Source organism: Tamandua tetradactyla, chromosome 2, assembly GCF_023851605.1.
Source record: "Tamandua tetradactyla isolate mTamTet1 chromosome 2, mTamTet1.pri, whole genome shotgun sequence".
NCBI lineage: Eukaryota > Metazoa > Chordata > Mammalia > Pilosa > Myrmecophagidae > Tamandua > Tamandua tetradactyla.
The window spans coordinates 175,116,184-175,142,495 of NC_135328.1; the positions used below are offsets into that span (position 1 = coordinate 175,116,184).

Below are 26,312 nucleotides of genomic sequence, written 5' to 3' on the forward strand. Positions count from 1 at the left end.
CCTTTCCTCTGACGTCTCCCCTGCTGCCTTGGGGCTGCGCCCCCCCACTCCTGCTTGTCCTGCTAGGGCACACTCATTCCTCTCAAATAATCAGAAAGTGCCCGTTCCCCCTTTCTGCAGGGGTTACCTGAGGGTAGGGGCCATCTCTGGTCATCTGTGGGTCCACAGCGCCAGGCCTAGCATGATGGAGGTGTCAGCACGTGCTGGGGTCTCTGTCCTGGGAAGCCCAGGAGGTCAATGGTAGGGTTCAGTGTGGCCCGTGCTTCAGCCTTTATGCAGGAACACTCCTCTCCAGCCCAGAAGGGCCCTCCAGTGTGACTTCAGCCCCTGTCCTTGTCTTTACAACACCCAGACTTCAATCATCACAGCCTACATTTATTACTGGCTGTTCACTGTACCAGTCTCTAAGAGCTTCTAATGCACTGAATTCTTGCAGCAGCTCCAGGAGGCAGGAACTAAGATTATCCCCCTAACTGAGGAAGCAGAGGCCCAGAGAGGTAAAGTAACTTGCAGAAGGACACACAGCTCATGGCAGTGAAGGAACTAGGGATGAAATTCAGGCAGTCTGGCTCTACGGCCTCCATTGGCTCTTAATCCCCTTTAGCCCCCATGCCACCTCAGCAGGTAGGCACTCAGAAACGGCTGAGACCTTCCCCTTCCTGCTGCAGAGATGAGGCTTGGGCCCAGAGAAGGGCAGGGCTTGCCAAGGGCCACCCAAAGCTGTGATCTGCTGATCTCCTAGCACATCTGGAGGAACTTATAAACACTCTCATGTTAGGGCTCCTTCCCAGCCGCCCACCCCTTCTCAGCATCTCTGAGTCAACCTGACAAGACTGTGCTTCCTGAACCATTTGAGCCCAGCACGAGTCAGTTTGCATCAGGCCAGGGGCAGGCATGCTTTCGCAGGGTGAGGGATACAAGAGAGCTTCAGGGACACAGCATTCTTCAAAGCTCCCCCTTCTCCTCCCCTTGTCCCCTGCGGTCCCAAGGACCTTCACCTTGAAGCTCATTGTGTCTGTCCAGGCCTGGGCTAGAGAGGCCAGCAGGCAGGACCAGGAGATAACTCAGCTCGTATTCATCTTAGAGCCTGGGCACTAGAAGAGAGGTCCCCCCCACCGCCACCCCAGACTCCTCCATGAGCTCTGCTCCAAGAGCTCTCAGCTGAGTCTCAGAGTGCATGCTGAAATCCATCCCACTAGCACCGAGGGGTGGTGAGGCAGCAGCAGGGTGGAGGGGGTGGGGATGCTGAGGGGACTCCAACAATAAAAGCCATCATCGGCCACAGGTGCTTCCTGGATCTATCTTTTTGTCTGACTGTTTTGAATTATCTCCCCAGCAGCTGCGGCATCTTCTGGCAGCCTGGACCCTGGGAATCTGGGGTTGCTGGGGGTGGGGGGAAGGGAGGCTGGCCTGAGACGATGGCCTTCTTTCCTTCCAGGAGAGAGAAGCCCCTCACCCTCCTCCATGGGGCAGCATGGAGCGGGGTGGCAGCACAGGCTGCCTGCAGTCCTGATGCCAGCCTTCCCTTGCACACTGCCTGCTGCAGCACGATACCTGAAACCACTCCCAACCTCTCCCAGGGCCAGAAGTCCCCCGAAGGAATTCTGTTTGGGCCACAGAGAGAAAAGAGCAGAAGGGAGAAGAGCAGAGGATGCTCCAAGGCTAGTGGGTGCTTGTGTACACCCCTGTGCGTACTGTGAACTCCACGAACACACACAAACACTTCAGTGCTGGGTGGTAGGACAATGACACAAGCAACAATGGAAAAAATAATGATTAAAACATGTCGGCTGCTTAGCCTTTCCCTGTGCTTTGCAGGCGTTAACCCACTTCATTTTCATGACACCCCTGTGAGGCATATGCTGTAATATCCCCATTTTACAGAGCAGGAAACTGAGGTACAGAGAAGCTAGGGAATTCATCTGAAGTTCCTCAGCCAAAGACCCTGACCAAAATCAGATATGTCCCGAGCCCTGCCCAGGGCTCACTCTCTCACCTCCTGCAAATCCAGGCTCTAATGTCAGCTGCCAGTGAGGTACTCCCTCCCTAACCAGCCCCCTTCATCCCCACATTCTCTCTCCTGCCTCTGCTTTGTTTTTCTGCACAGCAGTGATCACATTTGGCATTCTGTATGTGTTGACCTCTGTCTCCCACTTTGGAATATAAGCTCTAAGAGGGCAGGGGCTTTATCTGTTTTGGTTACTGCTGATTCCCAAGTTCTAGGAAAACACCTGGTGCAGATGCGATGCTCAATAAATATTTATTCAGTAAATCAATAAAAGAATGAGTCAGTGCTTTATCTCTCAAGCCCAGCAAGCAGTCTTCCTATGCTCCTCTCTCTGGGCCCAGCAGGGGCACCCTGGCATTATCCCCCTCCTGTGACAACTTTCCCATGGCACTGCACTCCCCCATCACACATGAATGACACGCCCCAACACACGGACCTCATGTGGTGCTGCCCCTTTCCAGCCCTGTCGCCCGGAGCTCTGCAGCCCCTCCCGAGGGCACCTCGGCGAGCCCGGCCCCGGCCACCCCAGCTGCCGCCATCCCCGCAGCGCCCTCGGCGACCCCCACCGCTCCACCCGAGGAGGAGGACCCAGCCCTGTCCCCACACCTCCTGCTCCCTGACAGCCTCAGCCAGTTGGAGCAGTTCGGGCGGCAGAAGAAGTGGCACAAGAGGCAGAACAAACACCAGCGGCCGCGGCAGTTCAATGACCTCTGGGTCCGCATCGAGGACAGGTGAGCTGGGGAGAGGCAGGGCTGACCCGGGAGCCGGGCATCTGGGCCCGGGTCCGCCTATCCCAGACCCACCCGAGGCTTGGCACACGGTCGTCGGGCAAGCCCTAGCCTTAAGCATGGGTGGCAGGGAGAATTTGAGCAGAAAACTTCAGGGCAGGTTTTTTCACCATTCGCAGAGTCTCGTCATCCTTCACCTCTGATTTTTCCATTTTAGTCTCAGAACGAGAGCAAGCACAGTTTTCTCTGTTATGAAGATGGGGAAATAGACATTTCTTTCACAGTTGATGAAAGTCTGTTTTGCATTTGGCTTTTCTGGGACACACCTGGGGTGCTTTTGTCCCATGGACTAGAAGGTAAAAAGAGGAGAAAATGGAGCAAACTGGCTAGATCGAGGGGCTGTGAACTGCCTGAGCCTGGAAAGTCTGAGTGGCAAGGAGGCTTAGAGGGCATCTGCTTTGGAGAGAGACACCCTTTCGGCCATGGGGTCTGTCTCTGGAATAGATGGGAGGATTTGTGATAGGTCTTCTTGAAAATGGGCAATGGCAGAAATCATTGTAATGTATTCTTACCACTTCGTCTTCCTCCCTGTACCAAACCCCCACCCCCACCTCAGCCTGACACCAAAGCTCATGCTTTAACCACGATATGGCCTTCCAGTTTCAGTCTGCAACTGCAGTACCAAGCAGTGTCCCTAAATTTCCCATTTCATCAGAAAGCTCCATAGATGGTGTACAATTCCACCCAGGCACCTAGGGTGTTCCAGGGAGGGGCAGAGAGTCCTGTCCCTGCAATAGCCCAGCCGTGAGCCTGCAGCAAACAGAAGTGGCTCTTGGAATCTCAGAGTTTTCCATCTGGATCTTAAAAATCATCATCCAGAATTGTTCTCAACATCCCCGAAATGATCACCTTGGGTCCTTGTTAAGTAAACAAATCCTACAGAGGAGGGGCCTGGAAAGCTGTGTCTTGAAAGTGGGAAATACTGACCAAACGCTGTGTTTATAGGTGGTGAGCCAAGGCTTGTCCAGGTGATACAGGGAGTCAGGGACTGCTTTCCACTCCGCCTGCTTCGTGGTTCTCCTGCAGCCAGGATTCTGAGCCTTGGACCAAAGGTCGACCTATACCCAGTCGGGTTTCTTCAAGTGGGTGCACTATCATAAAAGGATTTCTGGCAAATAGGAGTCGAGCCCATTTATCCTTTGGGTGTTTGGTTCAAAGTGCCTGGGTGGGGTTATTGGGAAATGGACTTCTGCAGAGCCCACGCCTGCCCTGCCTGCCTAAGGTGGAGGCACTGCTTTTGCTGTATTGGCTGGGACACATTTGGCTCATGTGGCCAGCATGGACCGCCCCCTCCAAACAGGGATTGAGGGCTTCTAGTTACAGAACGGCACTTCCCTCAGCGGGGGCGGGAGTGGGGGTTGCTGGCTGCCAGGGAGGCTTGGGGAAATGAAGGCACTGGAAGCCCATGAAGAGTACTAATCAGGCTGGTCACCCAGAGCCCTGACCAACCCACCCAGCTGAGTAGGAGACCCGGCCAGTGGTGGGTCAGCCCATGGGATGACAGAAGGCTGAGCTGTCAGCTCCAGCCATGGACCCCCAGCTCCTAACCACGTCTGAAAAGTAAATTTTGGCAAATGACTCCAAACAGTTTCCTTTTCACAACAAGTAGCTGTGAAATACAGAGCCTGGTTTCAGGAGTAGACAACTGCTTTTCTTTGGCAAGAGGGAGCCCCTGCTTGGTCCCAACAGGTAAACTGTGGTTGCATCACTGTCTTCCATCTGCTTGGGTGGAGAAGGAAATTTCCACCAATGGGCAGCCTGTTTGTTTAAAGTTTTTGGTTGCTTCTTGGGGAAGGAGGCCTTGAGCCCTCTGAGAGACCCAGCTCCTGTGGCTCCTGGGAGAGTCACCCCACCCTCCTAAGGCCACCGGCCACCAAAGTCTCTGAGAGCAAGCAGAGAATAGCTCTCTGGGGGGAACCTGGGGAAGAGATGTAGTACAAAAGCATTTTCTTTGGAGCTTTCATTCCACATAGATTGTTCTCATTTTCATCCCCCCTGGGTTCTGCTGCCTAAATCCCACTCAAGCTATCTCTTTTCCATCACCTCTTCCCAGATCATCTTCTGCCTGTGATACTGGAATGGGATCCTAAGAAGTCCTAGCTCTTGTCTTGTCCTAACACCTTCCTCAACTTGAGATTCCTCAGTGCTCTCTGTCACCACCAGGAAAACTTCCTACCACTCAGCCTGAATGCAGAGCCTTCTCCTCCTTTCCCTCTCTTCTGCCCTCTCCTACTGGCTACTGAGGGCCCTGGCCTTGCTAGGCTGTGCACTGTGCCCTCAGCAGACCGTGCCCTGCCTGCCCCCACGCCTGTGCACTGCTGCCCTCTCTGCCGGGGGTGGGTGGGAGTGGACCTTTGTCAAGCTTTCACTCTGTGTCGGACTCTTACATCCATTTTGGCACCCAGTTCCATCAGGAGTCCCGAGCGGTAGGCCTGTTTTATAAAGGGGGAAACTGAGGCTCAGCGAGGCTAGCTAACTTTCTCAAGACCGCACAAGGAGTTGGTGCGGAGTCAATACCTGAATCCACGTCTGTCTAATGCCGAGGGCCACGTTCATCCACCACCACGTAGAAAGCCCTTCCAATCTGCTTTAGTTTCCCAGATGCTCAAAGAAAATCCATATAATGGACGGGTTTAAACCATGGGAATCTGCTGGCTCACGGCTTTGAGGCTAGGAGAAGTCCAAAACTGAGGTGTCAACAAGGCGATGCTTTCCCCCTGCAGACCGTTGCTTGTCAACAAGGCGATGCTTTCCCCCTGCAGACCGCGGCCTCCTGGGGCTGGCTGCTGGCAGTCCTTGGGTCCTTGGCTTTTCCATCGCATGGTGAACCACATGGGACATCTTCTCCTTTCTCTTCAGGTTCCAATGACTTCCACCTCCTGCTCCTCCAGGTGGCCTTGTCTTTATAAAGCCTCCAGTTGAGGCTCAAGGCCCATCGTGACTCAGTTAACCACACCTCAATAAAAACATCTTCCAAAGGTCCTAGTTGCAGTGGGGCCATGCCCACAGGAATGGATTCAGATTAAGAACACGTCTTTCTTCTGGGGCACATCATCCAACCTGCCCAGCACGCATTCCCTCCATCAGAGCCCACTGAGGTCTCCCTCCAAGCAGCTTTCCCTGCTGCTCGCCTCTGCTGCAGCCCCCCATGGGTGTCACTCTCTTGGCATAGACACACACACTATAGTTCCTCATTTACGTTTCCAGGCTGGGAAGTCCTTGCGATAAGGTCTGCTCAGACTTCTCTGGGTCCCCGGAGGTCTTGCTGAGGGTTTGCTGACTGCATGCATGAGTGAGTAAGACAAAGGAGTGAGCCCAAAGGTGGGGGCTGCAGGCCGCCTGGCCAGGACGCCACCTGGAGCAGGGCTGGCCTCCCCTCACCCCTCATTATCCCAGATGTAAACACACTGGAGGAAGTTTAGAGAAGCAGCAGCCCGTGGCAGGATGATTTATGGGGACTCATGGAAAGAGCTGAGTGTGTGTCTGCAGATGGCTGTGCAGCAGCGGCAGGAGAACAACTTTCAGGGAACCCCCACATCTGAGAGCCAAAGAGGGTGGCAGCAAGGCAGGGGCACAACCCTGGGCAAGCCAGGCGGCAGGCCATTCCCACTCTGATTGTGTGCAGTTTATGGACTCAGTGCAGTACATGACCTGGGACAATCCTTCAGTTTCTCCGATTGTGCGATAAGGGGCTTAAATGGTCTCTGAAGGTCCTTCCGGTTCCATTGTTTTCTGAGTCCACAACTTTGGTGTTTGGGACCCAGTGGGAGGAACACGGTATCTTTTCCCACCATTAGAGGGCTTGGGCCATCTGACTCCAACCTCCTGGAGAGTATGATTGGGCGGGCTCCGTGGTACCCATTGCGGAGCAGGGGAAAGCGAGGCACAGGAAGCCAAGCATTGCTGCAGGTGCCATAGACCCAGCCCTGGCACATGTGTCCTACACCCCCTGCCCCAGCCGGGTGGCACCCACCAAGGCTCTGCGTCCATCACACACTGATGCCCGCCTCTGCATTGCCTGCGGCCATGCCCAGCAGCACTTGGAAGGTCCTCCCCTCCCTACACCTGTCACAGCCACATCTGCCCTTCCAGTCCTAATCGCCCAGCCACTCCGCTCCATTGTCTGTCCATCCCACCCCCGTGAGGGCTCAGTGCTCCCCTTGCAGGCCTGCCCTTCCTGCCCCAGGCTCTCAGGCGCTGGTTCCTCCTGGTACAGCTGGGCCTTCTCCTGCAAGAGTCTGGGGTGGTCAGAGAAGTGGGAGGCAGGGAAGAAAAGCACAGACTGATTTCAGGCAGAACAGGGTTCAAATCCCAGCCCCTCGTGGCACTAGCTTTCAGGCTGTAGAGAGTAAATAAGATGATGTGTGTCGACTCCCAAGCTGCCTGCCAGACCACACTAACTCTCAGTAAATGGCTGTCACTACTGTTGGTGGCCAGATGTGATCATTTGACTCTCAGAGCCTCTGGTCTAAGATGCCCCATCACCACCACTCCCACACCCTCCCCAGCAGGGAGCCACTCATGCAACTGCAGCCCGCCTCGGGCCCAACGCCTTAAATGAGACTCTGGGTGGATGGTACAGACTCCATCCAATTTCACAGAAGCACCCTGGGCACATACCAGTTGCCCAGCCAGTGTCAGGTACCAGTGGAGGACAGGAGCAGGTAGACCCAGCTCATGCCTGGGAACAACAAGTCCCCCAGAGGATGCAACTGGAAGCACCTGAACCTGCCAATCCAGAGACCCAGCTTCTAGTTCTCCTGGGTGCCCTTGACAAGTCCTGTCTCCCCTCTGGACCCCCAGTTCCCATCTCAGCGATGGATGGGCCCCTCCAGCCCTGGCCCTCTGCGAAGCAGATAGCACCACCAGAGAGTCCACCCTGGGCCCGCAAGCACCAGGGCGACTTCCTGGAGGGGATAGGACAGAAATCTGCCTTAAAGATCAGAAGCGAGGCTGAGGGTAGATGAAGCCATTCCCAGCAGAGAAAATGACACAGGCAAAGCTATGCCTGCCGACCTGGGCCCTAAACACATCTGCTGCCAGCAAACCCGTCCCTTTAGATCTCTGTGCTCTGACTCTGCTTGGCCCATAGAGGCTGAGGCCCAGACCAGAGTCACAATGGGGTCTCCAGCCCCCTGACCCCCTCCTGCACCACCTGCTCTGCACCTCCCTAGACCCCCCCCCCCCCCCCCCAGGCAGCAGGACCTCCACCATCCAGGCCCCTGAGAGCCCCGAGCCCAGTCGCCCCTGCATCTCCTGGGAGCCCTCCTCTAAGGAGGCTGCCCAGGGCAGAGCCCATCAACCCCTCACATGGGAGACCCTGAGTCTGAGATCCGTCCCCCGCTCCGAGGAGCCCTGTGGCGGAACCTCAGGGGACAGACAGGCCCTGTTTTCCTCTGCTTTATACCTTGGGCTTCCACCTAAGATCTCACTCTGGCTTCTGCTGCTGGAAAACAGTTTCTGGAGGCTGTTCCTGCCCTTTCATTGTACTCATGGGGAAACTGAGGCTAGAGGACAGAACTTGCCTAAAGTCACAACAAACCGGGAACGCGATGCCGACTAGAACCCGGGCTTCTGCCTTCCACCCAGACCCTTCCCCACTCGAGGGCCCTGTCGGCTCGGAGCAGGCTCAGCCTGCGTTGCCAGCCATCTGCAGAGCCTGGGAATGCTCAGAGTGTTTGGTTTGGCTTCGAAGCCACTTTGCCATGAGACAGTTTTCCCAAGCATGAGCTGGGAGGGGCGGAGTCTGGACTGGGGGATCGGAGCTTTGAAAGGAGAGGGGGCCAGAGAGATGGGGGTGTTTAGAGGGGTTTTTCCTCCCTTCCCAAACACTAGCCCCCCCCCCCCCCGCCCCCTTTCCCTGGGACTCTTTCCAAGCAATAAAAACCCTGCTCAAGCTCAGGCTCCAAGGGAGAGTTTTCAACTTTGGCTTTCAAAGTGTGAAACAAAATGCCTTTGGGCGCCTTGCGAGACATAGTTTTCATAACTCCTCCTTGGGCCTTTCCTTCTGAGGGCGGGTGCTGGCAGAGGCCAGCCTGGGGCCCCAGCTCCGGGCAACTCGAGTGGCACACGGCCTTCTCTTCAGAAGCCAGTGCTACAAACCTCCCCAGCTTCTCAGGGCTGGGGCAGGAGCTAGGAAGGAATTTTTATGGACTTTTTTGTTGTTGTTCTATGTAGTTTTGAGGGTTTTTTTCTGTTTTTCTTTAGAAAAGAAAGAAAGGGAAGGGGCTGAGGTAATGACCCCTGCTGGGCACAGGCACTGACACCTCCAGGGTCTGGGGACAGAGGAGGCCTCAGCCTCCACCTCCAGCTCTGAGAGGTCTCAGCAAGAAGCTACCAAACTTACTCCCCAGCTCTTCATCACTCACTTGCTCCTCCACTTGGCTAGAGAAGCTGCTTGGGCCAACTGAGGCTGGTGAGCCCAGCTGTCCAGGTGCAAATCCTACCTCTTGCCGCATCTGGGCACAAGTAACTTAATCTTCTTCAGGCTCAGTGTCCGCATCTGGGAAATGGGAATAATAATGTAAGTTCCAAGGCTGCTGGGAGAATGGGATGAGATGATGCCTTTATAGCACTAAGCACAGTGTCTGCAGCACATAGTAAGTGTTTCGAAATGGGGGATGTTATTCTTAGTGGGAAGGAACAGACACAAAAGATTAATAATCATAAAAGTAGCCAACACACTATCTGCGTGCCAGACCCCATTCTAAGCACGTTACACATAGAAGCTCATTAACCCTCCCAGCATCCCTAACACATAAAACCTTGACACAATGTGAGCAGTGAGGAGTGTGCAGGGCCTGATGGGAGCCTTAGCCTTATCTCTCCCAGGTGGCACTGGGCAGTGGAGGACATACGAAAAGGAGGCCTCCGGGGGAGGGGACATGGGGTCAGGTCTTCCAAGGTGAGTAGATAAAATGGCAGCACCTTGCTTCATGTGGCTGGAGAGGATGGTGTGTGCTGGGGAGAACCAAGAAATCTCCGCTCAGTGCCATCAGCCAGCACCAGACCATGACAGGGTCAGGTGCTCCAAAGGGGTTGCAGGGGGAGAGGCATGACACATCTTCTGTCCCCTGGGCTTTCTCCACACTCTGAACCCTTTGGGTGGGCTGAGGCTTGTCCGTTCCCATCTCTGCTTCTCCATCAGCCTCTCCCCATGGAGTTCCATGAGGGCAGCCTGGTCCCCATTGCATCGGGCCGCCAGCCCCAGCTCTTTCCTTGATCTACTCCTCGCAGACGGAGTCATTTCCTCTTGTCCACAGGTCTCCTGTTCAACCTCTCTTCTTGTGGCCTCTCTTTGTCCCTGTTCTGTCCTTGTCTGCTCTCTTTACTCAGTCCCCATCTTGCCCTCTCTGTCTCTCTTTGTTCATTTGTCTCCTCTCATTTCTTTCCTGGACCTGAGCAAGTATCTGCTCCGAAGCCCTGCCGGGCCCCTACTCTTTCCCCTCCAGCTTTCCAGCGCTACCAAGTGCTGGCCTCATCTCTTTTTATTTCTCTCAGTCTTGCTCTCCCTCCCCATCTCTCTTTTGCCCAGGCTTTCTTAAGCCAAGACTCTCACGCGTTACCTCCAAAACTCAATTCAAGTCTTGAAGTTCATGAAGGGCTGTTCCCTTCAGTGAGCATGCCGGGGTCATGCAAGGTGAGACAGACCGCAGAGCACCTGCCCCGTGGAGAAACCTGCCCCACCTTCCTCTGTGACCTGCCAGCCTTTTAGACTTGTTGGACCTCAGTTTTCTCATCTGTGGTAAGGGGGCAATGAGACCCACTTGGAAGTTTTGCAGTGAGTGCCGTAGACATCGTTTGTAAAGTGCTGGACTCACAGTTGATGAGCTATCAACAGTAGTACAAGAATGAGTGCAGGGAAGTTGGCGGGGTAGTTTGGTTTGGTTTGATTTGATTATTTCTGGCTGGGGAGTGGGGCGCAGCAGGATGGCTGGGGGTACCTGTCTACAAAGGCGAGGAGGCTGGATGGATCCATTGTGGCGTCATATCTATCGTCATCGTAACTCCAGTTCTTTCTACCTGGGCCCCAATTCTCTTGAGCAGCTACATTTAAGGCCTGCAGCCCACCAGGCCCAGCCCAGCCCCTGGAACCACGTGACGCACACCTGGCAAAGGAGCTCAGCCGGGTTGGCTGTGTGGCTCTGGGGCACTCACTTTCCCCGTCTGAGCCCCTTGTCTCCTTCTCCATTTTATGAGAAGAAATAGATCCAGTAAAGTCAGGTCTGAATCCCAAGGCACACTGTCCCTTACCCAGGATGAGGCTGCTGACCAGTCACCCCATCGTGTGTTCCCTCCCTTCCAGCACCACCGCCTCGCCACCACCGCTGCCCTTCCAGCCCACGCACACTTCTGGGACTGTCCAGCCCTCCTTCCAGCTCTCTGACCAGCTCCAGGAGCAGGACCAGCCAGGTCTCGCCGGCAACTCAGTGCCCAGCCACCCGCCGCCCACCCTGGGCCTCCTCACTGCCATCACGGCCGCAGGGGGCACCGCCGTCCTGCTGCACACGCTCGGGCCCTCCTGACTGCAGCCGCTCCCAGCAGAGAAGCCAGAGAAACCCCATGAGGGTCCACGACCGCATCCCGCCACCCCTGCCAGCACCTTCAGGGGTGCCTGGCCCCTCACGGGCAGTGCAGATGGGACCCATTAGAACCCTAGAGCTTTATCGTACCCGAGTTACATCTTCTTTTTTGTAGAAGGATCTTAATTTCCCATAGTGCTATGGGGCTCTTTTGTAAAATACGTGTCCATATTAAAAAAGAAAAGTGTATTTATTCTACCGATAAAACTATTTTTATGTGGCCTATGTTAATAAGTCCTTAATTAGCCCCAGTGCCAACCGAGGACACCTGCAGCCTCACGCGGACTGTGGCTTTGAAATGGTTTGCTCCTGAATCGGCCAAGCCTCCCGTGTCTGGGTTTGGCTTCTCCCACTCTAGGGGACCTCGGAGGGAGGGGGAGGCAGACAGGCTTAGCTTTTGTGAAGCTGGATTAAGAGGCCAGAGGTGTGAACCCTGACTGTCCTTCCTTCCCCTGGATGCATCCCAGGGCCTGGGAAGATACTTTAGGAAAGAGAATGCTGCTATTTTGAAACCCCTGAATGTCTGTGAACTGGCCCTCCCGAGCCCTTGGTAGGCATTTCAACCAAAGCACTTGGGCGGGCAGGGAGGGGTGCTGGTGTGGAGAGAGGCAAGTCCCCAGTCCCCATCTGATTGACAGTTCAACTGAGATCCAAAGAGAGGAAGGGGTCCAAGGTCACACAGCAAGTGGCAGAGCTGGGGGTCTTGAATGCAGACCCTCTTTGTTCTGGTATCATTAATCCATCTTAGATTGGAGGAGAAGCTGTGGGAAGCACGGCCAAATGAGGTGGGCATAGAGGGCAATTTAAGGGACAGTGACTGTAGGCATCATGAGGTAAGAATCCTGATGAGGGCTTCCATTTGCCCAAAGCCTGTGGTGTGGCAGGCACTTTGCACACTCAATTTATTACCAAGCCACATGCCAGTTCTGTGAGATGGAACCATTCCCATTTTGCAGATGAGGAAACTTAAAGGACTTGCTCAAGATCACCCAGCTAATAAGCAGCCAGGATTTGGCCCCAGAGCAGTGTGATTCAAAAGCAATGCAAAAAACATCCTGCCATGTTTTTTTCTGTGCAGGGAATCACCAAGGGAGACAGATCTCCTCAAAGTGGGACCAGCACAAGCTTTTCACCCCAGCCAAAGACCATTTGACCACAGCCACTCGTGCTGGTCCCTCCAACCCAGGGGCTTTGGCAAGAGTGTGTCATGTATCCCATGTCCCGACTTGTCATCGCATAGAGCCAGTGAGAGACTTTCCTGCTAAATCAGAGGTTGAGGGTTAGGGCAGCTACTGGGGGAACTTGGGGAGGCAGAACAGCCAAATGGGGTCAGGCAGGCACCTGAGACTCTTCTCTTTGAGGGGAAGCCCCTCTGTCCCCAGTGTAGCAGCTGAGATGAAAGGGACCAAGGGTGGTTGACTCCCAGTCTTGAACCCTGAACCTTGAAGCCAGTGGCTCATTATATACAGAGTTCTAGAACCTGAGTGCAGAGAGGACCCCTCATTTGACAGATAATAATACAGCGAGGATAATATGGCCCAGAGAAGGGAGATACTTCCCCAAGGCTGCACAGCTGGCCAGCTCTACTGACTCTCAGCCCAGTGCTTCCCAGCAGCACAGCACCTTGGGGTTCCCTGGCAGGCTTGATCATGGCTGATCGGCCCTGATGCCATCATGCACAGCTTGGCAGCTGACTCCATTCTAAGACAGTGGGATTCCAGCCAGCTCACTGGATGGCCAGAGGTCCACGGGCATCTTTGTGAGCAGCTGAATTCTCTTCAGCTGGGTCCATATGGACGTGTTTGAGCTTGAGACCTGGCAGAGAGCCTGAGCTCCACTTCAGAGGGTCCAGCCAGCCCCATGGGCACCATGCTCTAAATCTAAACTGAATTTGAACCCAACTGGTGCTGCAGCATGTTTATCCTTGGCAAAAATGTCACTTCCTATTTCTGAGCAGGAAAGACTTAGCTGACTTATAAAGCAGGTTGAGAAGGCCTGTTGGACATCAAACAGTTCATGCAGAGAGCTATTTGGATGAGATAAGTGTAAAGGAATTAGAAACACACAGGCCAGATTCCCCTCTGTTTTGGGGCAGAGTGTGTGGTGAGATGTGGTGAGATGGAGCTTGAGGTTAATTAAAGATGAAGCATTTGGGTAAACAGTCCAGGCACCCGACAGCATGCCCATATCTGTGCCAGGCTCAGAGCCAAAGAGGTAAATGAATGCAGCCTGTAACTATTGAACACACGTAAGTGCCAGGCTGCGTGTTGGGGCCGAATTTAACCACCTTTCCTAGCCTAGAGAAACTCATCATTGAGATGGGACTTGCAGCCCAATTCTAGATGGCTTTGCTCAAGGGAACTCTAGAGGTCATCCTGTCTAGGGTCCTGGCTTTGGACAAGTTCAGCCCCAAGTCATTCTCAGATTCTTCCTCTGGGCAGACAGGAATTCCAAATGCTTCCTCAGCCAAGCGTTCAGGTGCTTACAGAAAGATGGATGGACAGCTAGATGGATGAGCTAACTGATTAGGTAGACAGGTGCTGACAAGAGGGTCAGAGCTGATCTGCAGCCAAAGTTTGCTGACCCCTGAAGACTAGTTTTCCTAGGACCGTGGTTATAAGAACCAAACTCAGTTTAGCATTCTAGACCCTCCACGATCTGCTCACCTTGCCAGCTTGGTCTCTCATTCCTCAGTTAGACTGGTGCCTCACCAGTCTAAACTCTATTTGTCATTTCTAGCATCAACAAGATGTTTCATACATGCCCGGAACTCCTGTTCTCTTCCCCTTAACTACTTATCCTGTGATTAGCTATTCAGATATCTCCTCCAGGAAGCCCCCTCAGGCTCCTTTGGGCTACCTTAGCATTTATCACCATACCCACCATTCGGTGCTGTGACTGTCCAGTTGTGTGTCTGCTCCCCTATTGGCCTGTGAGCTCCTCAGTGGCAGGGGTCCTGTGGGTTCATCTTTGTATCCTCACCACAAAGGTGCCACTCAATAGATGTGGAGAGAAGGAGAGAGGAAAAGAGAGTAGAGAAGGAGGGAGACAGAGAGAGAGGAAATAAGAAAGCAATGAGGAAAGGTGAGAAGCAGACAAGCTCTGGCAGTGGAAAATATTCTACAAAGCCAGAGCTGTCTGGGGATAGATTGGGTTGCCCCTGGAGGTAGTGAGGCTCCTATCTGTAGAGGTGTGTGAGCAAGGGCAGGAGGCCCACTGGCTGTAGATATGGTAAGAGAGTTGAAGTCTTGGCAAGGACTTGGTGTAGATGACCTCAAGGGTCCTTCTGGCTCTGTAATGCTCAGGTTCTTTGAACATTGTTATTTATCCAAAAAATTCATCCACCAGCCAAAAAAATCACCCCAGCTAGCTATCTACACCAGAGAGGCTCAGGAATTAGTCCAGCCTCACCCTCCCCACTCTGCAGCAACCAGGGGGCCTGATGTGAATTGGGGGGCTTGCCCGCTGCCCTCTGGGCAGTGGTGGAGAGCTGCGCCCCAGCCCAGAGGTCCTTCCTGCTCTGGAGGGAAAGGAGACTTCAAGAGAACAAATTGAACTCCTAGCTGGTCCTTTCATAGGAGCAGCAACATATCCTCAGCTTTCCCTACCCTTTCCCTAAACCTGGTGCCCTGCATACTCCTTTACTTGGCTGGTTGACCTTGGACAAGCCCCTTCCTCTCACTGAGCCTCTCTTTTCTCAACTGTCAGATGGAGATCTTGTTTCCCACCCGAGCTGTTCCGGTGGAGATGGTGAGGAGTGGGGGAAATCCTGTGTGCCGTCTCTGGGGTTCCATGAAGGTGCAGCACAGCCCTTCCCTCGGCTTTGAGTCTGGCTTTCCTCCCAGGACCCACAGGCTGGCACGGGCTTGGGAGCGCATGGCAGGCAGAAAGGGGTGGCCGACTCGCCCGCCTCAAAGGTCCCACTCCACCCCAAGTTCTTTGTTCTCGCACTGCTGCAGGGAAAGTGGGCTTTGAACAGGTCCCAAGTCTAAGCCTTTTCCAAGGAGCTGCCAGGGACAAACAGCTCTCAGACATCTTGGGCTCCCAGCCGCTGGGAGGGCAGCTGACTCTGGGCCAAGGGAGGCCCTAGTCCAGAGGAGATGGAGCCAGAGTCCCCCTCACTCCCCCATTCCTGAGCCTCAAAGAGATTCAGATGGTCCCAGACCTGACTCTCACCTTGTGACACAAGCTTCGGAACTTAATGTATTTGAAAACTATTCATGGTGTTGTTCTCTTAATCACCTCTTCCCCTCACCTCTGTGAATGATCACGAAGAGTTCTTTAAGAGTATAATAGAAGAAAAAGAAAGATGCTATTAATGTTATTTTGCCAAAAATATTTTTGTAGCATAATATATTAATAAAAGACAATATGAATACAACGTGTCCCATGTCTGTGTACTCCAGGCCCCCCCTCCTCCCAGTAGGGAACACTTGGGGAAACCGCCTTTGCTGGAACAGCCAAGACCTGAGGCAGTGGAGTGGAGGAACCGGAATGGGCCCATATTTCATGCAAAGAATCAGGCAGGTTCTGGGAGGGTAGTTTGGGCAAGGAGCCAGTGGCTTGGGAGGCACCATGCCAAGTGAAGTCCAGATAACCCTCTTCAGCCAGAAAAAGCTGCCCAAGGCCTAGAGACACAGTTACTTAGGTGCTTAGAGCAAAGCTGGGGCCTGGGATTCACTACTCAGGCCTCCTTTTCACGTGCTTACTCATTCATCAAGACCTTATCATTTCTGTCCACCTTTGTCTCTCCCCTGGACTGCACTCGCCCCTACCCCATCCCCCACCCCCAGTCCAGGCCATCCTCCCCTCCATTTGGAACCACTGCCAGCTGCAGCTCTGTCCCCTCTGGTCTATTCTTCCCACTGCTCCCAGGAAGATTTCATGAACAACAAAATGACCCCATCTCTCCCCTGCCCTTAAAACTCTTCATTGGCTCCCCATTGTTCCCAGGACCAAGTTCAAGGTCACAGAAGGCCTTTTGAGATCTGGTCCCTGCTTGTGTCACCAGCATGTAATTCACCTTTAACCAATTCCTCTCCTGGTCTTCAACACTCCAGAGTCAGCGTTTCTTAAATCCCTTTTACCACCCGCCTTTGCACATACTGTTCCCAGGACCTGGCTGTCTTTTCCATCTCTGTCCCTCACTCATTGCTCTGTTGAGCTCCTACCTATCCTGCATGACCCAGATTCAGTGGTATCTCCTCCATGAAGTCTGCCCTGAATCCTCAAGCTGAGTTCGTCACACCACTCTCTGTTCCCACAGCACTCTGTTCATTTCAACACTTACGTTGTGCTGAGATTTTCTATATGTGCCACCTTTCCCCTTGGTTCCCCAGGGCCAAGACCATGGTCATTCATCTCTGTTGTCAGCGCTGAGCAGAGTGATTGGCATAGAGGGGATGGAGGGGATGCTCAGGAAGAAATGATGGAATAAATGGAGAATGAAGGAAAGAAGAAAGGGAGAGAGTGAAGTCTTCCATCTTTTCTATCCTAGCATAATCATGTCATATCACACATATTATGCCCTCAGTGTGAGCTGGCAAGATCTACACAAGGCCTCCACATTGCCAAGTTCCACCAGGGAAGGGACTTACTTGGCCACTCCAACTTGGGAGGTCAGGGATTGGGCAGAGGCGACAGGTCACTGAAAAGTTGGGAGTAGGCGAAATCTCTCTCTGTTTCTAAGACCCCAGAAACCTTCACTGGGGCATTCATTGGCCATGGTTAATGAGTTCTTGTTGACTCCTATTAAGAGCAATAGGGATGACTCATGGTAGACTTGCTTCCAGATAAAGATAATAATAAAATGTCTGTTAGCGAATATTTATTGAGCACCTCTTAATATACCAGACCATGTTCTAGGCACCTACATGTATTAAGTCTTTTAATTCTCACAATTACTGCTCCTTATTCCCATTTTACAGATGAAGAGACTGAGACCAGAGAGGTTAAGTAACTTGATCACAATCACACAGCTGTTAAATACTGGAGTCAGAATTGGAACTCAAGTAAGCTCCAAGTCTATTTTCTTAACTTTAAACCCGACTATTCTGCGTCATCATGTCTGGCTGCAAGTTGTGTGATGGTCATGGAAGACACCAGCATCCCCGTTTCACAGGCCAGGTGAGGGAGGTCGGGCCCATCCAATGTCCAATGCAGCGAGCTTCTCCCATGTCCTGGAGCCCACCCCCACACACCTTGATTCCACCCGCTCTACGCTGAATGCAGCTCCAGAGAAAGACACCCTGCCCTTCGGTCTTTAAAGGTTGTCATCAATGGTGGGAAGACCCACATGGATCTGTCCCCTTGAGGCCAAGCTGTGAGGTCTAAAACTCGTTGCTGCCCTTATAATCTTTGCCCCTCACATATAAGGTGCTCTCAGGAAAGGAGATGTTTCTCATCCCCCCATCGAGAAGCTCAGCAGGACAGTGAGCCCTTGTCCTTCCTTGGGGGGATGGAATCCTCAGCTCAAGTACTCCTTGGAGAAGAAGTAGCCGTGGTCTAGGAATGGACTCTCAGGCACGATGAATGGATGACTGAGGGGACAAGAGAAGTCTCAGAGCCCCTGACAGGCTGCTCTCCATATGGCAGCAGGTAGCAAGTGGGGAGACTCGAGAGTTTGTACTGAGTCGCACCTAACAGTAATTAGACCCAGGGGATCCCATCGTAACCCCAAATCTCTCTAAGGCTGCCCAGAGAGCAGACTTCTCTGCACAGCTACAAAGCTCAGAGCTGCACCCAAGGATGAAACTATAGGGAGACAGATTTCAACTTAGTGAGAGGCAGAGCTTCCCCGAATCAGGACAGCGTGAGGTATCTAACATGGGAGGGACGTGAACTGGGGCTGGGAACTCTTTATGGGGAAGAGGTTTTCACCTCAGGGTATGGGCTGGCCTAGAAGTTCTCTGGGGCTCCTCCCTTTCTCCCCTGAGGGTCTAGGATTCTTCAGCCCAACCTTTGAGGCACGGTCAGCCCATTCCTGCAGCAGACGGACTCCTGGGACTTGGATCATAAGCCCTGAGTTCAAGTCCGTGTGTCTTTGGCAAGCTCTGCCCCTGACTGGAGCTCAGTCTCCTTATTTGCATGAAAGGAGGTGAAGCAAATTGCAATCACTAAATTCCGTTCAGAAAGGGCAGCATCTTTGCTTGGAACACAGTGGAGGCACTGGGTATTAAAGGGGGAAGGAAGACTACCTCCTCCCACATCAAAGACGGTAGAGAGGGTGAGCCACGTGGCTCAGCAGGCAGAGTTCTTACCTGCCATGCCAGAGACCTGGGTTCGATTCTTGGTGCCTGCCCATGCAAAAAAAAAAAAAACAGCAGAGAAATGTTATTTATGAAAAGGAGGATGAGTTTTTTCATTTTGCGCTTGCAAAAGAGAACAAGAGGAAGAAGAAAGCAAGAGAAGGTAGGAACAAGACCAAGGAGGTAGGAAGATGGACAGGAAAAGTGGGGTGGTGGGGACAATGCCTTCTCAGTGGGGAACAGGCCTGCAGACAGGAGTCATTTCCATGAGTGCTGCCAGACTCTTTTCCCCATCTGCTCTGCAAATAGCCAGTGAATTTTCCATTGCTTGTGAAGATTTGGAGCAGGAGGAACCAGGAAAGGAGCTGATTTTCACACCCAAGTTGATGTGGTGTGAAGCAGGGACAACAAGCTCAATGACAGGGAGCTGGAGGCCAAAACCCCACAAGTGTGGAAGCCCCAGGGAATGTAGGAACTCTGGGAAGGCTTTGCGCCCAGCCAAAGGGATGGGGGTCCCAGACGGTCACAGCCAGGTACCCTGGAGCAGGAATGCCCTGGCCACATCCGGGTTACAGGTAGGGAGGAATCATATACTTAGACCTGCCCGCCTTGGCCCTCTATGAGCTCAGAGATCTCATATCTCCCAGGGCTCACCGAGCTGAACAGGACACCTTCCCGTCTCATCACCTCTTTTCCAGGCCTGCCACAGCAGAGCGAGCACCCTGGCCATCAGAACGGGATCTGGGCTGGGCCGGAGTGGGCAGGGTGAGGGGTGGGGGATTCCAGCCGCTGCCCACTACAGCCTGCAAGCCAGGCAGGCTGGGCCGGCCACTGTTACAGCACTGTAAAATGAAATGATTCTCAGAAAATAGTCATAAAATCTTGTTTTATGTCGGTTCTGGGCTTGCAAAACAGTGCCTGTGCTTTCTTTTTCCTCATTTTCCATTTCTTCCTCCCTGATCAGTCACAAAAGAGATAGAGTGAGAAAACTTCCAACCCGCAAACACAAGTCCCAAGCAGGGGTTGGAGACTTGCAGCCTTCCCAGAACGTCCCTTCCTACTTGTCATTCACCTCCTCTTCCCTGAGACTCCTGAAGGTGGTAAAGGGAGATGAGCAGGACGTAAGACCGGAGAGAGGGGATAGGAATGGGGCAGGGGAAAAGAGAAAGAAAAAGAAATGCATAGAAAGATGGAGTGGGAGTGAAGACACAGAGAAGGAAAATAAATCAACAGAGAGAGAGAGAACCATAGAGATACAGAAAGTGCTCGAGAGAGAATATGAAAGAGAGAGTGGGCAGAAGAGCCCTGAGTGAGGAGACAGGAAAACAGAGAGGCTAGGGGTGGATGGGGGAGTGTGGTGTGAACCCAGCAGGGTCCCGCCGAGTGACAGGAGGCCCCAGCTGGGGTTCACAGCGCTGGCTGGGCCTCAGATGAGGCGCCACGACAGATGGGCCACTAGAGACAAGCGCCGGGAGCAAATTTGAAACAGAGTGGCCTCCAGGGAGCCCTTTTCTCCCCAACTTCATTGGGTGGTTCCCCCACGCCTCCCCAAAGTTCTCTAGGCTCAGCCAGGGCCCTGGGCTGGAGGACAGGGCCTGGGTCCCCTCCCAGCCTTTCCCCCGTGCACCCTTTCCCTGCTCTCAGCCTCGTTTTCCTCATGTCCCTAATGAAGCTAAGAAACCTACGTCTGGCAAGGGGTTGCGGAGAAGTTTGAATGAGACAGTGGGTATGAAAGCACCCTGGAGACGAAAGCCCAGCACCCTTGTTAGTTGTTACTGGCATTCCTGCAGGCGGCGAGGTGGTGACAGCACAGGACCCAGGGCGTGAGGGGGCCCAGACATCAGTGGCTTTGCTGAGCCCCGTGTGGAAGATGGTACTTTATTAGGAAGATGATGGGAGCAGCTCATTAGCTGTGTGACTTTGTGTTCCCTGCTCTACATCTCCCCATCTCCAAAATGGTGGTAGCAGGTGAGGAAATGAGTATCTCCCTCATGCAGTTTCCATGAGGATTAAATGAAGGGACTCGTGGGGAGGTAAAATGTGGAAAACAAGTTTGGCAGTTCCTCAAAAAGTTAGATATAGAATTCCCATATGATGGATATTTATTTAAATATGCCTATGGTTAAGCTAATGTGGTAGTTAGATTCCGTTGTCAACTTGGCCAGGTGAAGGCACCTACTTCTGTTGCTGTGGACATGAGCCAATGGTACGTGAACCTCATCTGTTGCTGATTACATCTGCAGTCAACTAGGAGGCGTGCCTGCTGCAATGAAGGACAGTTGACTTCATTGGCTGGTGCTTAAATGAGAGAGCGCAACTAACACAGCCAAAGCAGCTCAGCACACCTCTCATCTCAGCAGTTGGAGCTCAGCCCAGGCCTTTGGAGATGCAGAAAGGAATCACCCCAGGGAAAGTTGTTGGAACCCAGAGGCCTGGAGAGAAGGCCAACAGAGATCGCCCCGCCCTGTGCCTTCCCACGTAAGAAAGAACCTCAGATGAAAGTGAGCTGCCTTTCCTCTGAAGAACTAACAAAATAAATCCCTTTTTATTAAAAGCCAATCCGTCTCTGGTGTGTTGCATTCCGGCAGCAAGCAAACTAGAACAGCTAACTAAGATATCCATTTTTTTGGTGGTTCTCGGTGTACTGTTGGTTTTCTTAAATAAAATTAAAAAAAAAAAAAGGAATTACCATATAAGCCAGCCATCCCTCTCCTAGGTGTACATCCCAACACAATTGAAAATAGGAACTCAAACAGATATCTATCTGTACACCAGTGTTCTTAGCAGCATTGTTTGCAATGGTCAAAAGGGGGAAGCAACCCAAATGCCTATCAGCAGACGAAGAGATGAATAAAATATGGTACGTGCATACTGTGTAATACAACTCAGCCACAAAAAGGAACAAGGTACTGATGTTACAACAGCACGGATGAACCTTGAAAATGTCATGCTAAGTGAAAAGGTCACAGGGCAAATGCTGTCTGATTCCACTTATATGAAACATCTAGAAATAGCAAATTTGAAGAGACAGGAAGCAGATTAATAGTTACCTGGGGACAGTGGGAAGGGGGAGTAATTGCTGGGTGGTTATAGAGCATTTGTAAATTTTAGAATTTTTTAAAATAGAATTAATTTTTAAAACTGAGGTAACATATGTGGCAATGAGAACAAAGTCCGGTGTTTGAAGTCCTTCCATGCTGGTGCTACAGGTAGTTGATAGAATTTTGATTCTGCAAATCACTGTGGCTGCCCTGTGGAGGTGGGTGGGACCAGTCAGGGGCCCAAGGCCATCTGTGAGCAAGATGGGAGAGCAAGAACCCTGGAGCAGGGCAGGAGGGCCGAGGCGGGGAGGAAGGCTGACGTTGGCTTGCTGAGAGTTGATTTTCACATTTAAGAGTCCGTGCCTGAGTCTGATCCCAAGTCTAACCTCTTAGGTGAGGGCAGGAGGTGTGCCCACAGTCACCAGATCTGAACAGGTGAGTCCTTTAGGGCACCTGAGGGATCCTAACTGGCTTCTAACCAGGAAGGTTCAGGGAAAGGAGCACTGGAGGCCCAGCTCAGGTAGGAGGGATGGCCAGAAGGCTGAAGCCCTGGGACTTTGGACTGTGGGGCAGCTAGGAGCCATGGGCTGCTTTAGAATGGAGGAGTGGCGTGATATATAGTGTAAAAGCCTGGAGTTTGTGGCCTGATGACCTGGGACCAATCTTCATCCTCCTGCCGAGTCTTGCTTTCCTCATCAGCACCATGGGAAATGATTACCCTGAGCCCAGAGTTAGTAAAAGGTCCCAGGATAAATTGGATGCGCATGTGCTTGGTACAGCCTAAAGGCCTGGCATTCTTTCCTGGTGGTGGTGATGATGATGATGATGAAGAGGATGAGGGAAGAAGATACTCACTGACTCACACACACACACACACACGCATATGCACACCCATATCCCATGCCTGGTCACAAACACACAGTGAAGTCACATGGCCCCAGGCAGTTTCCTCCGTGATGGGGAGAAGGGGGAAGGGCGCTAGCAGCACTACTGAGAACCCCCTGAGAAAGGATTAATTCTGCAATGCTGTCCTGCCCCGCCACCTTAGAGCTATCCACCTCAGTCAGGCCAGACCCAAAGGCACAGGGTCTGTCAGCTGCACAGCTGCCACTTGGGCTGTGACCTTGGCCTTCAAGCAGATGACCTTAAGGAGCTGGGTTTACATGTGGGATCCAGAGAGGACCTGATTCACTTGGGGCTCAGGCCCCCAACTGCACTGACAAAGGGACCGCCAAGGGATAGCACTGCCCAAAACCACTAAGGGGTAGACCCAAGTGTCCTGACCCTCACACCATTGTGGGTCTCCTGGAGACAGAGCACTAAGCCAGAGACTCGGCTTCACCTCGGCTTCAGAAACCATCCGTTCCCCAAACCTAGGCCCTGTGGGGTGCCAGGCCCTACACTCAGAACTGGGCTCATTAGATTCATTCAGAAGATTCATGTATTCAACAAATAATCATTGAGCATCTACCCTGTGTCGTGCAGTGCACTCTGAGCTAGACAAATCCACCCTCCCTGCTCTCACAAAGCCAGCAGTGTAGTGGGGAAAGGCAGACATGAAGTAGTAACAGTGAAATAAGCCTGGTTCCATCAAGGAATCTGAACAAATATGAATGCACATTTCCTTATTCCCTTCCTTGCTTCCCTCCTTCCTTTCCCTTCGCTCCTCCCTTCCAGGCCTCCTGCAGTGCCTCCAGCCAGTCTCTCCAATCAGACATCCTCTTGTTCCCCAGGAACCTGTAATCCAGCCACAAAAACCAACTTGGGGTTCCCTGAACACAATACCCCCATTTTCTTGACTCCAGCTTTCGGCAAATTACCCATTCTCTGCATTTTCACCGAAAAAAAGGTCCCCCTGTTTTTCAAGGCCTAGTTTGATTTCCACCTCCTCTTAAAAATCTGCCCTGGTTCTCCCACCTCTTTTGAAGTCCCACAGCCACACGTTATATGTATCCAACCTTAGACTAGAGGTTTTTCATGCCTCATCGCCACGATAAAAGGCAAAGTCCATAAATACACAGCCTGGGTTGTATGCATCTTCGCCTCCCTCTTTTAAAATAAGAGAGCACATGATTACTAATATCTATGTCACTAATTTTAAATGTGGAGACTAAGTACTATTTAGGAGTAGTATTAAACTAAGTTTATCAAAAGCAACACTGGAAGAAATGCAAACATCTAGATAGATAGAGCACACATCCAAACCTTTTCTTTTGTGAATAGCTGCCAAGAGAAGACCTCCAGGTCAGTGTTTTCAACAGAGGTAGTATCACCACCCACAGGGGGTTTGGAAAAATTCGTGGAGGAGTTTTTGGCTTCTATACACTCATTGGGGGGGTTTGTGGTCAGGGGTCAGGGGTGCTTGACGTCCTGTAAAGAATCCCACACAATGAATTATCCCTCATTCTGCATAATTTTTGCATGTCTTGCCAGACATTCATTAGTGAAAGAAACATTTGTAATTGTCTGAGCCTAGAACCATTTTATGCAATCAGTATTTTTTTGCAAAGTTTTAATATATGAGGAAACTTAGAGGAATGCAGTATCATGTATGTGCATGAGAAGAAGACACTTTGCTTTGTTCTGAACTTTACCAAGAGTCGTTCCCCATTTCTGGAAGCTGACTTACTGACAACAGCATTGGTTGTGTATTTGAGGCATCAAACTGACACACCTGTGTCACACTGAATGTTAGCTGCCACCTGCCCGGTCATTCACCAGATCTGTGCAGGCATCTGACCGCTGCATTACGTCTTCTAAGGTGCCCAAGCACTGACATACCAAATTACATATTATGTTATTATAAACCACTGTCCTTTCGTTCCTCTTTTTCCATACAGTTGGTGCATTAGGTTGATTTTTTTTTAATCCTGTGTGTAGCTATGTTACATCATCCACAAATTTCCTTTGAGTATAGAAAGGGGCATTATAAAATATTTGTAATAAAGGATCTGAGTTGGGTAGAGAGCCCCTGTTCTGCGTGTTTCTTTTGACTATGAGAACTGAAAAGTCCTGACCCGCAGTGTAAGTTCCTGGGAGCTGGAGCTAAAATCCACTCACTTAACTAAATAATTAAAGTGGGCTTTCTGCCCCCAGCCTGTTCTGTATGATTTTTAGAAGACCGCAGCATCCCTTTTTGAAGAAGAGGGTGGTAATGTGATCTATTGCAAAGAGCCAGGGCCTTGGGTCAGGCCAAGTCATGTTTCCTTGGGTATGTCACTCAGCCCCCATTTTAACTGCCTCATCTGGGACCTGGGGATAAGCATGACTTGCTTTGCCAGGTTCATGCCATAGACCCGAAATGCTTCATAATGGTAAAGTCTGCATCAATGGACATTATTCTTGTTGCCCTAAGAGAAGAGGGGCGTGTGTCCTGAATTCCCACAAACTCACCACCTTCATTCAGAGGCCCCAAGTATCTGTGGAAGGTTAGGCTCATTCAAACCTCAAACTGGGTTCCAATCCTGGCTTTGCCACTAACTTCATAAATAACCCTCGGTTATTGGCATCCCCTGACTGAGATTCTGTTCTCACACTGGAAAAAATGACAGAATTAAAGCAGATGCTCTTTAAAGAGTCTTCTCTCTATGACAGGCTATAGTTTCAAGATCTTTCTCCACCCATCAACCTCTTAGCTCACAGGCTTTGAAGCCAACCCTTCTTTAAAAAAAATTTAGTTTGCACCAAATGCTAAAGTTCACCTTCTAGCTGATTCCTTTAGCAGCTCCCACTCTTGAAACAGAGAAATTGCTCATAAAGGGGCCATTTGAATTTTCCAGGACATGGCTAGGCGCTCCAGATCCATGTCAGAAGCTTTCCAAATACATTCGAGCAGACCCTGTCTTTAAACAGAGGCCCAAAGGCACACCCAGGGTAAGCGGTTTGTTATGGCGGGGAGGGCAAGGCTCGGGGGCGTTTGGAATGGGAGGCAGGAAAAGCAGCCATGGGCGCATGGCATATAGGCAGGACAAATGAAAGAGAGCATGGGGTCTAAGCAGGACAGGTAAGAGGGAGCCCACAAGGAGGCGCTCCTGAAGAGGTGGGTTCCAGAACTACAGCAGCTTTGTAAATGACAGAGAAGGAGGGCATGGAGAGATGTGGAAGCAGAGGCTTCTGGTGCCAGCAAACAATGTTACCTAAGAGGTGGTGTTTGGGGACATGGCCTGAGGGACGTAGGGGTTCTGGAGCAGGACTTGGAAGTCCAAATTGTGGATCTTGGATTTGATCTATGAATGTCACTGAAAGTCTGCTCTATTTGTGAGCATGGTAAAAAAAAAAAAAAGAAAGAAAAAAAGGCATTGCCTCTCTTGGGATACTGAGGCTCCTAAGGAATGCAAGGGGTGGTAACCGGGCCAGGGAATTCAGAAGGCATCCAGGACTGAGCCAACTCACACAGCGGGCCCAAGCCCGTCTGCCAGAGCAGGAAAGAGAAACAAACACAGGCCTGATGGATTTGGATCAGACCCAAAGCACCCACCAAGGCCCTCTCAGTCTTCACACTTGGCCATCGCACCTTCAAAGGGCTTCCTGCTCATGGGCACAACCATGCCAGGAGCTTCTCCCTTGCTCAACAACCAACAACCCCTTCTAGCCCTCTTGATTGCAGGCTTCACAGGGACTCAGGCCAACCCAAAGAGGTGCTTTGC

The 26,312-nt window shown here is 52.0% G+C and overlaps 1 protein-coding gene across 1 annotated transcript in view; it reads left to right on the forward strand.

Annotated features, from left to right (window-relative positions):
• Positions 1 to 15,741, forward strand: part of TRABD2B (TraB domain containing 2B) — a 228,722-nt gene extending 212,981 nt beyond the window's left edge. Inside the window, exons 6-7 of the mRNA XM_077149747.1 lie at positions 2,470 to 2,739; positions 11,102 to 15,741. Of these exons, the coding sequence (XP_077005862.1) occupies positions 2,470 to 2,739; positions 11,102 to 11,321 (490 nt within the window). The 3' untranslated portion in view covers positions 11,322 to 15,741. The remainder of the gene's footprint in view (positions 1 to 2,469; positions 2,740 to 11,101) is intronic.
• Positions 15,742 to 26,312: the final 10,571 nt, after the last annotated feature.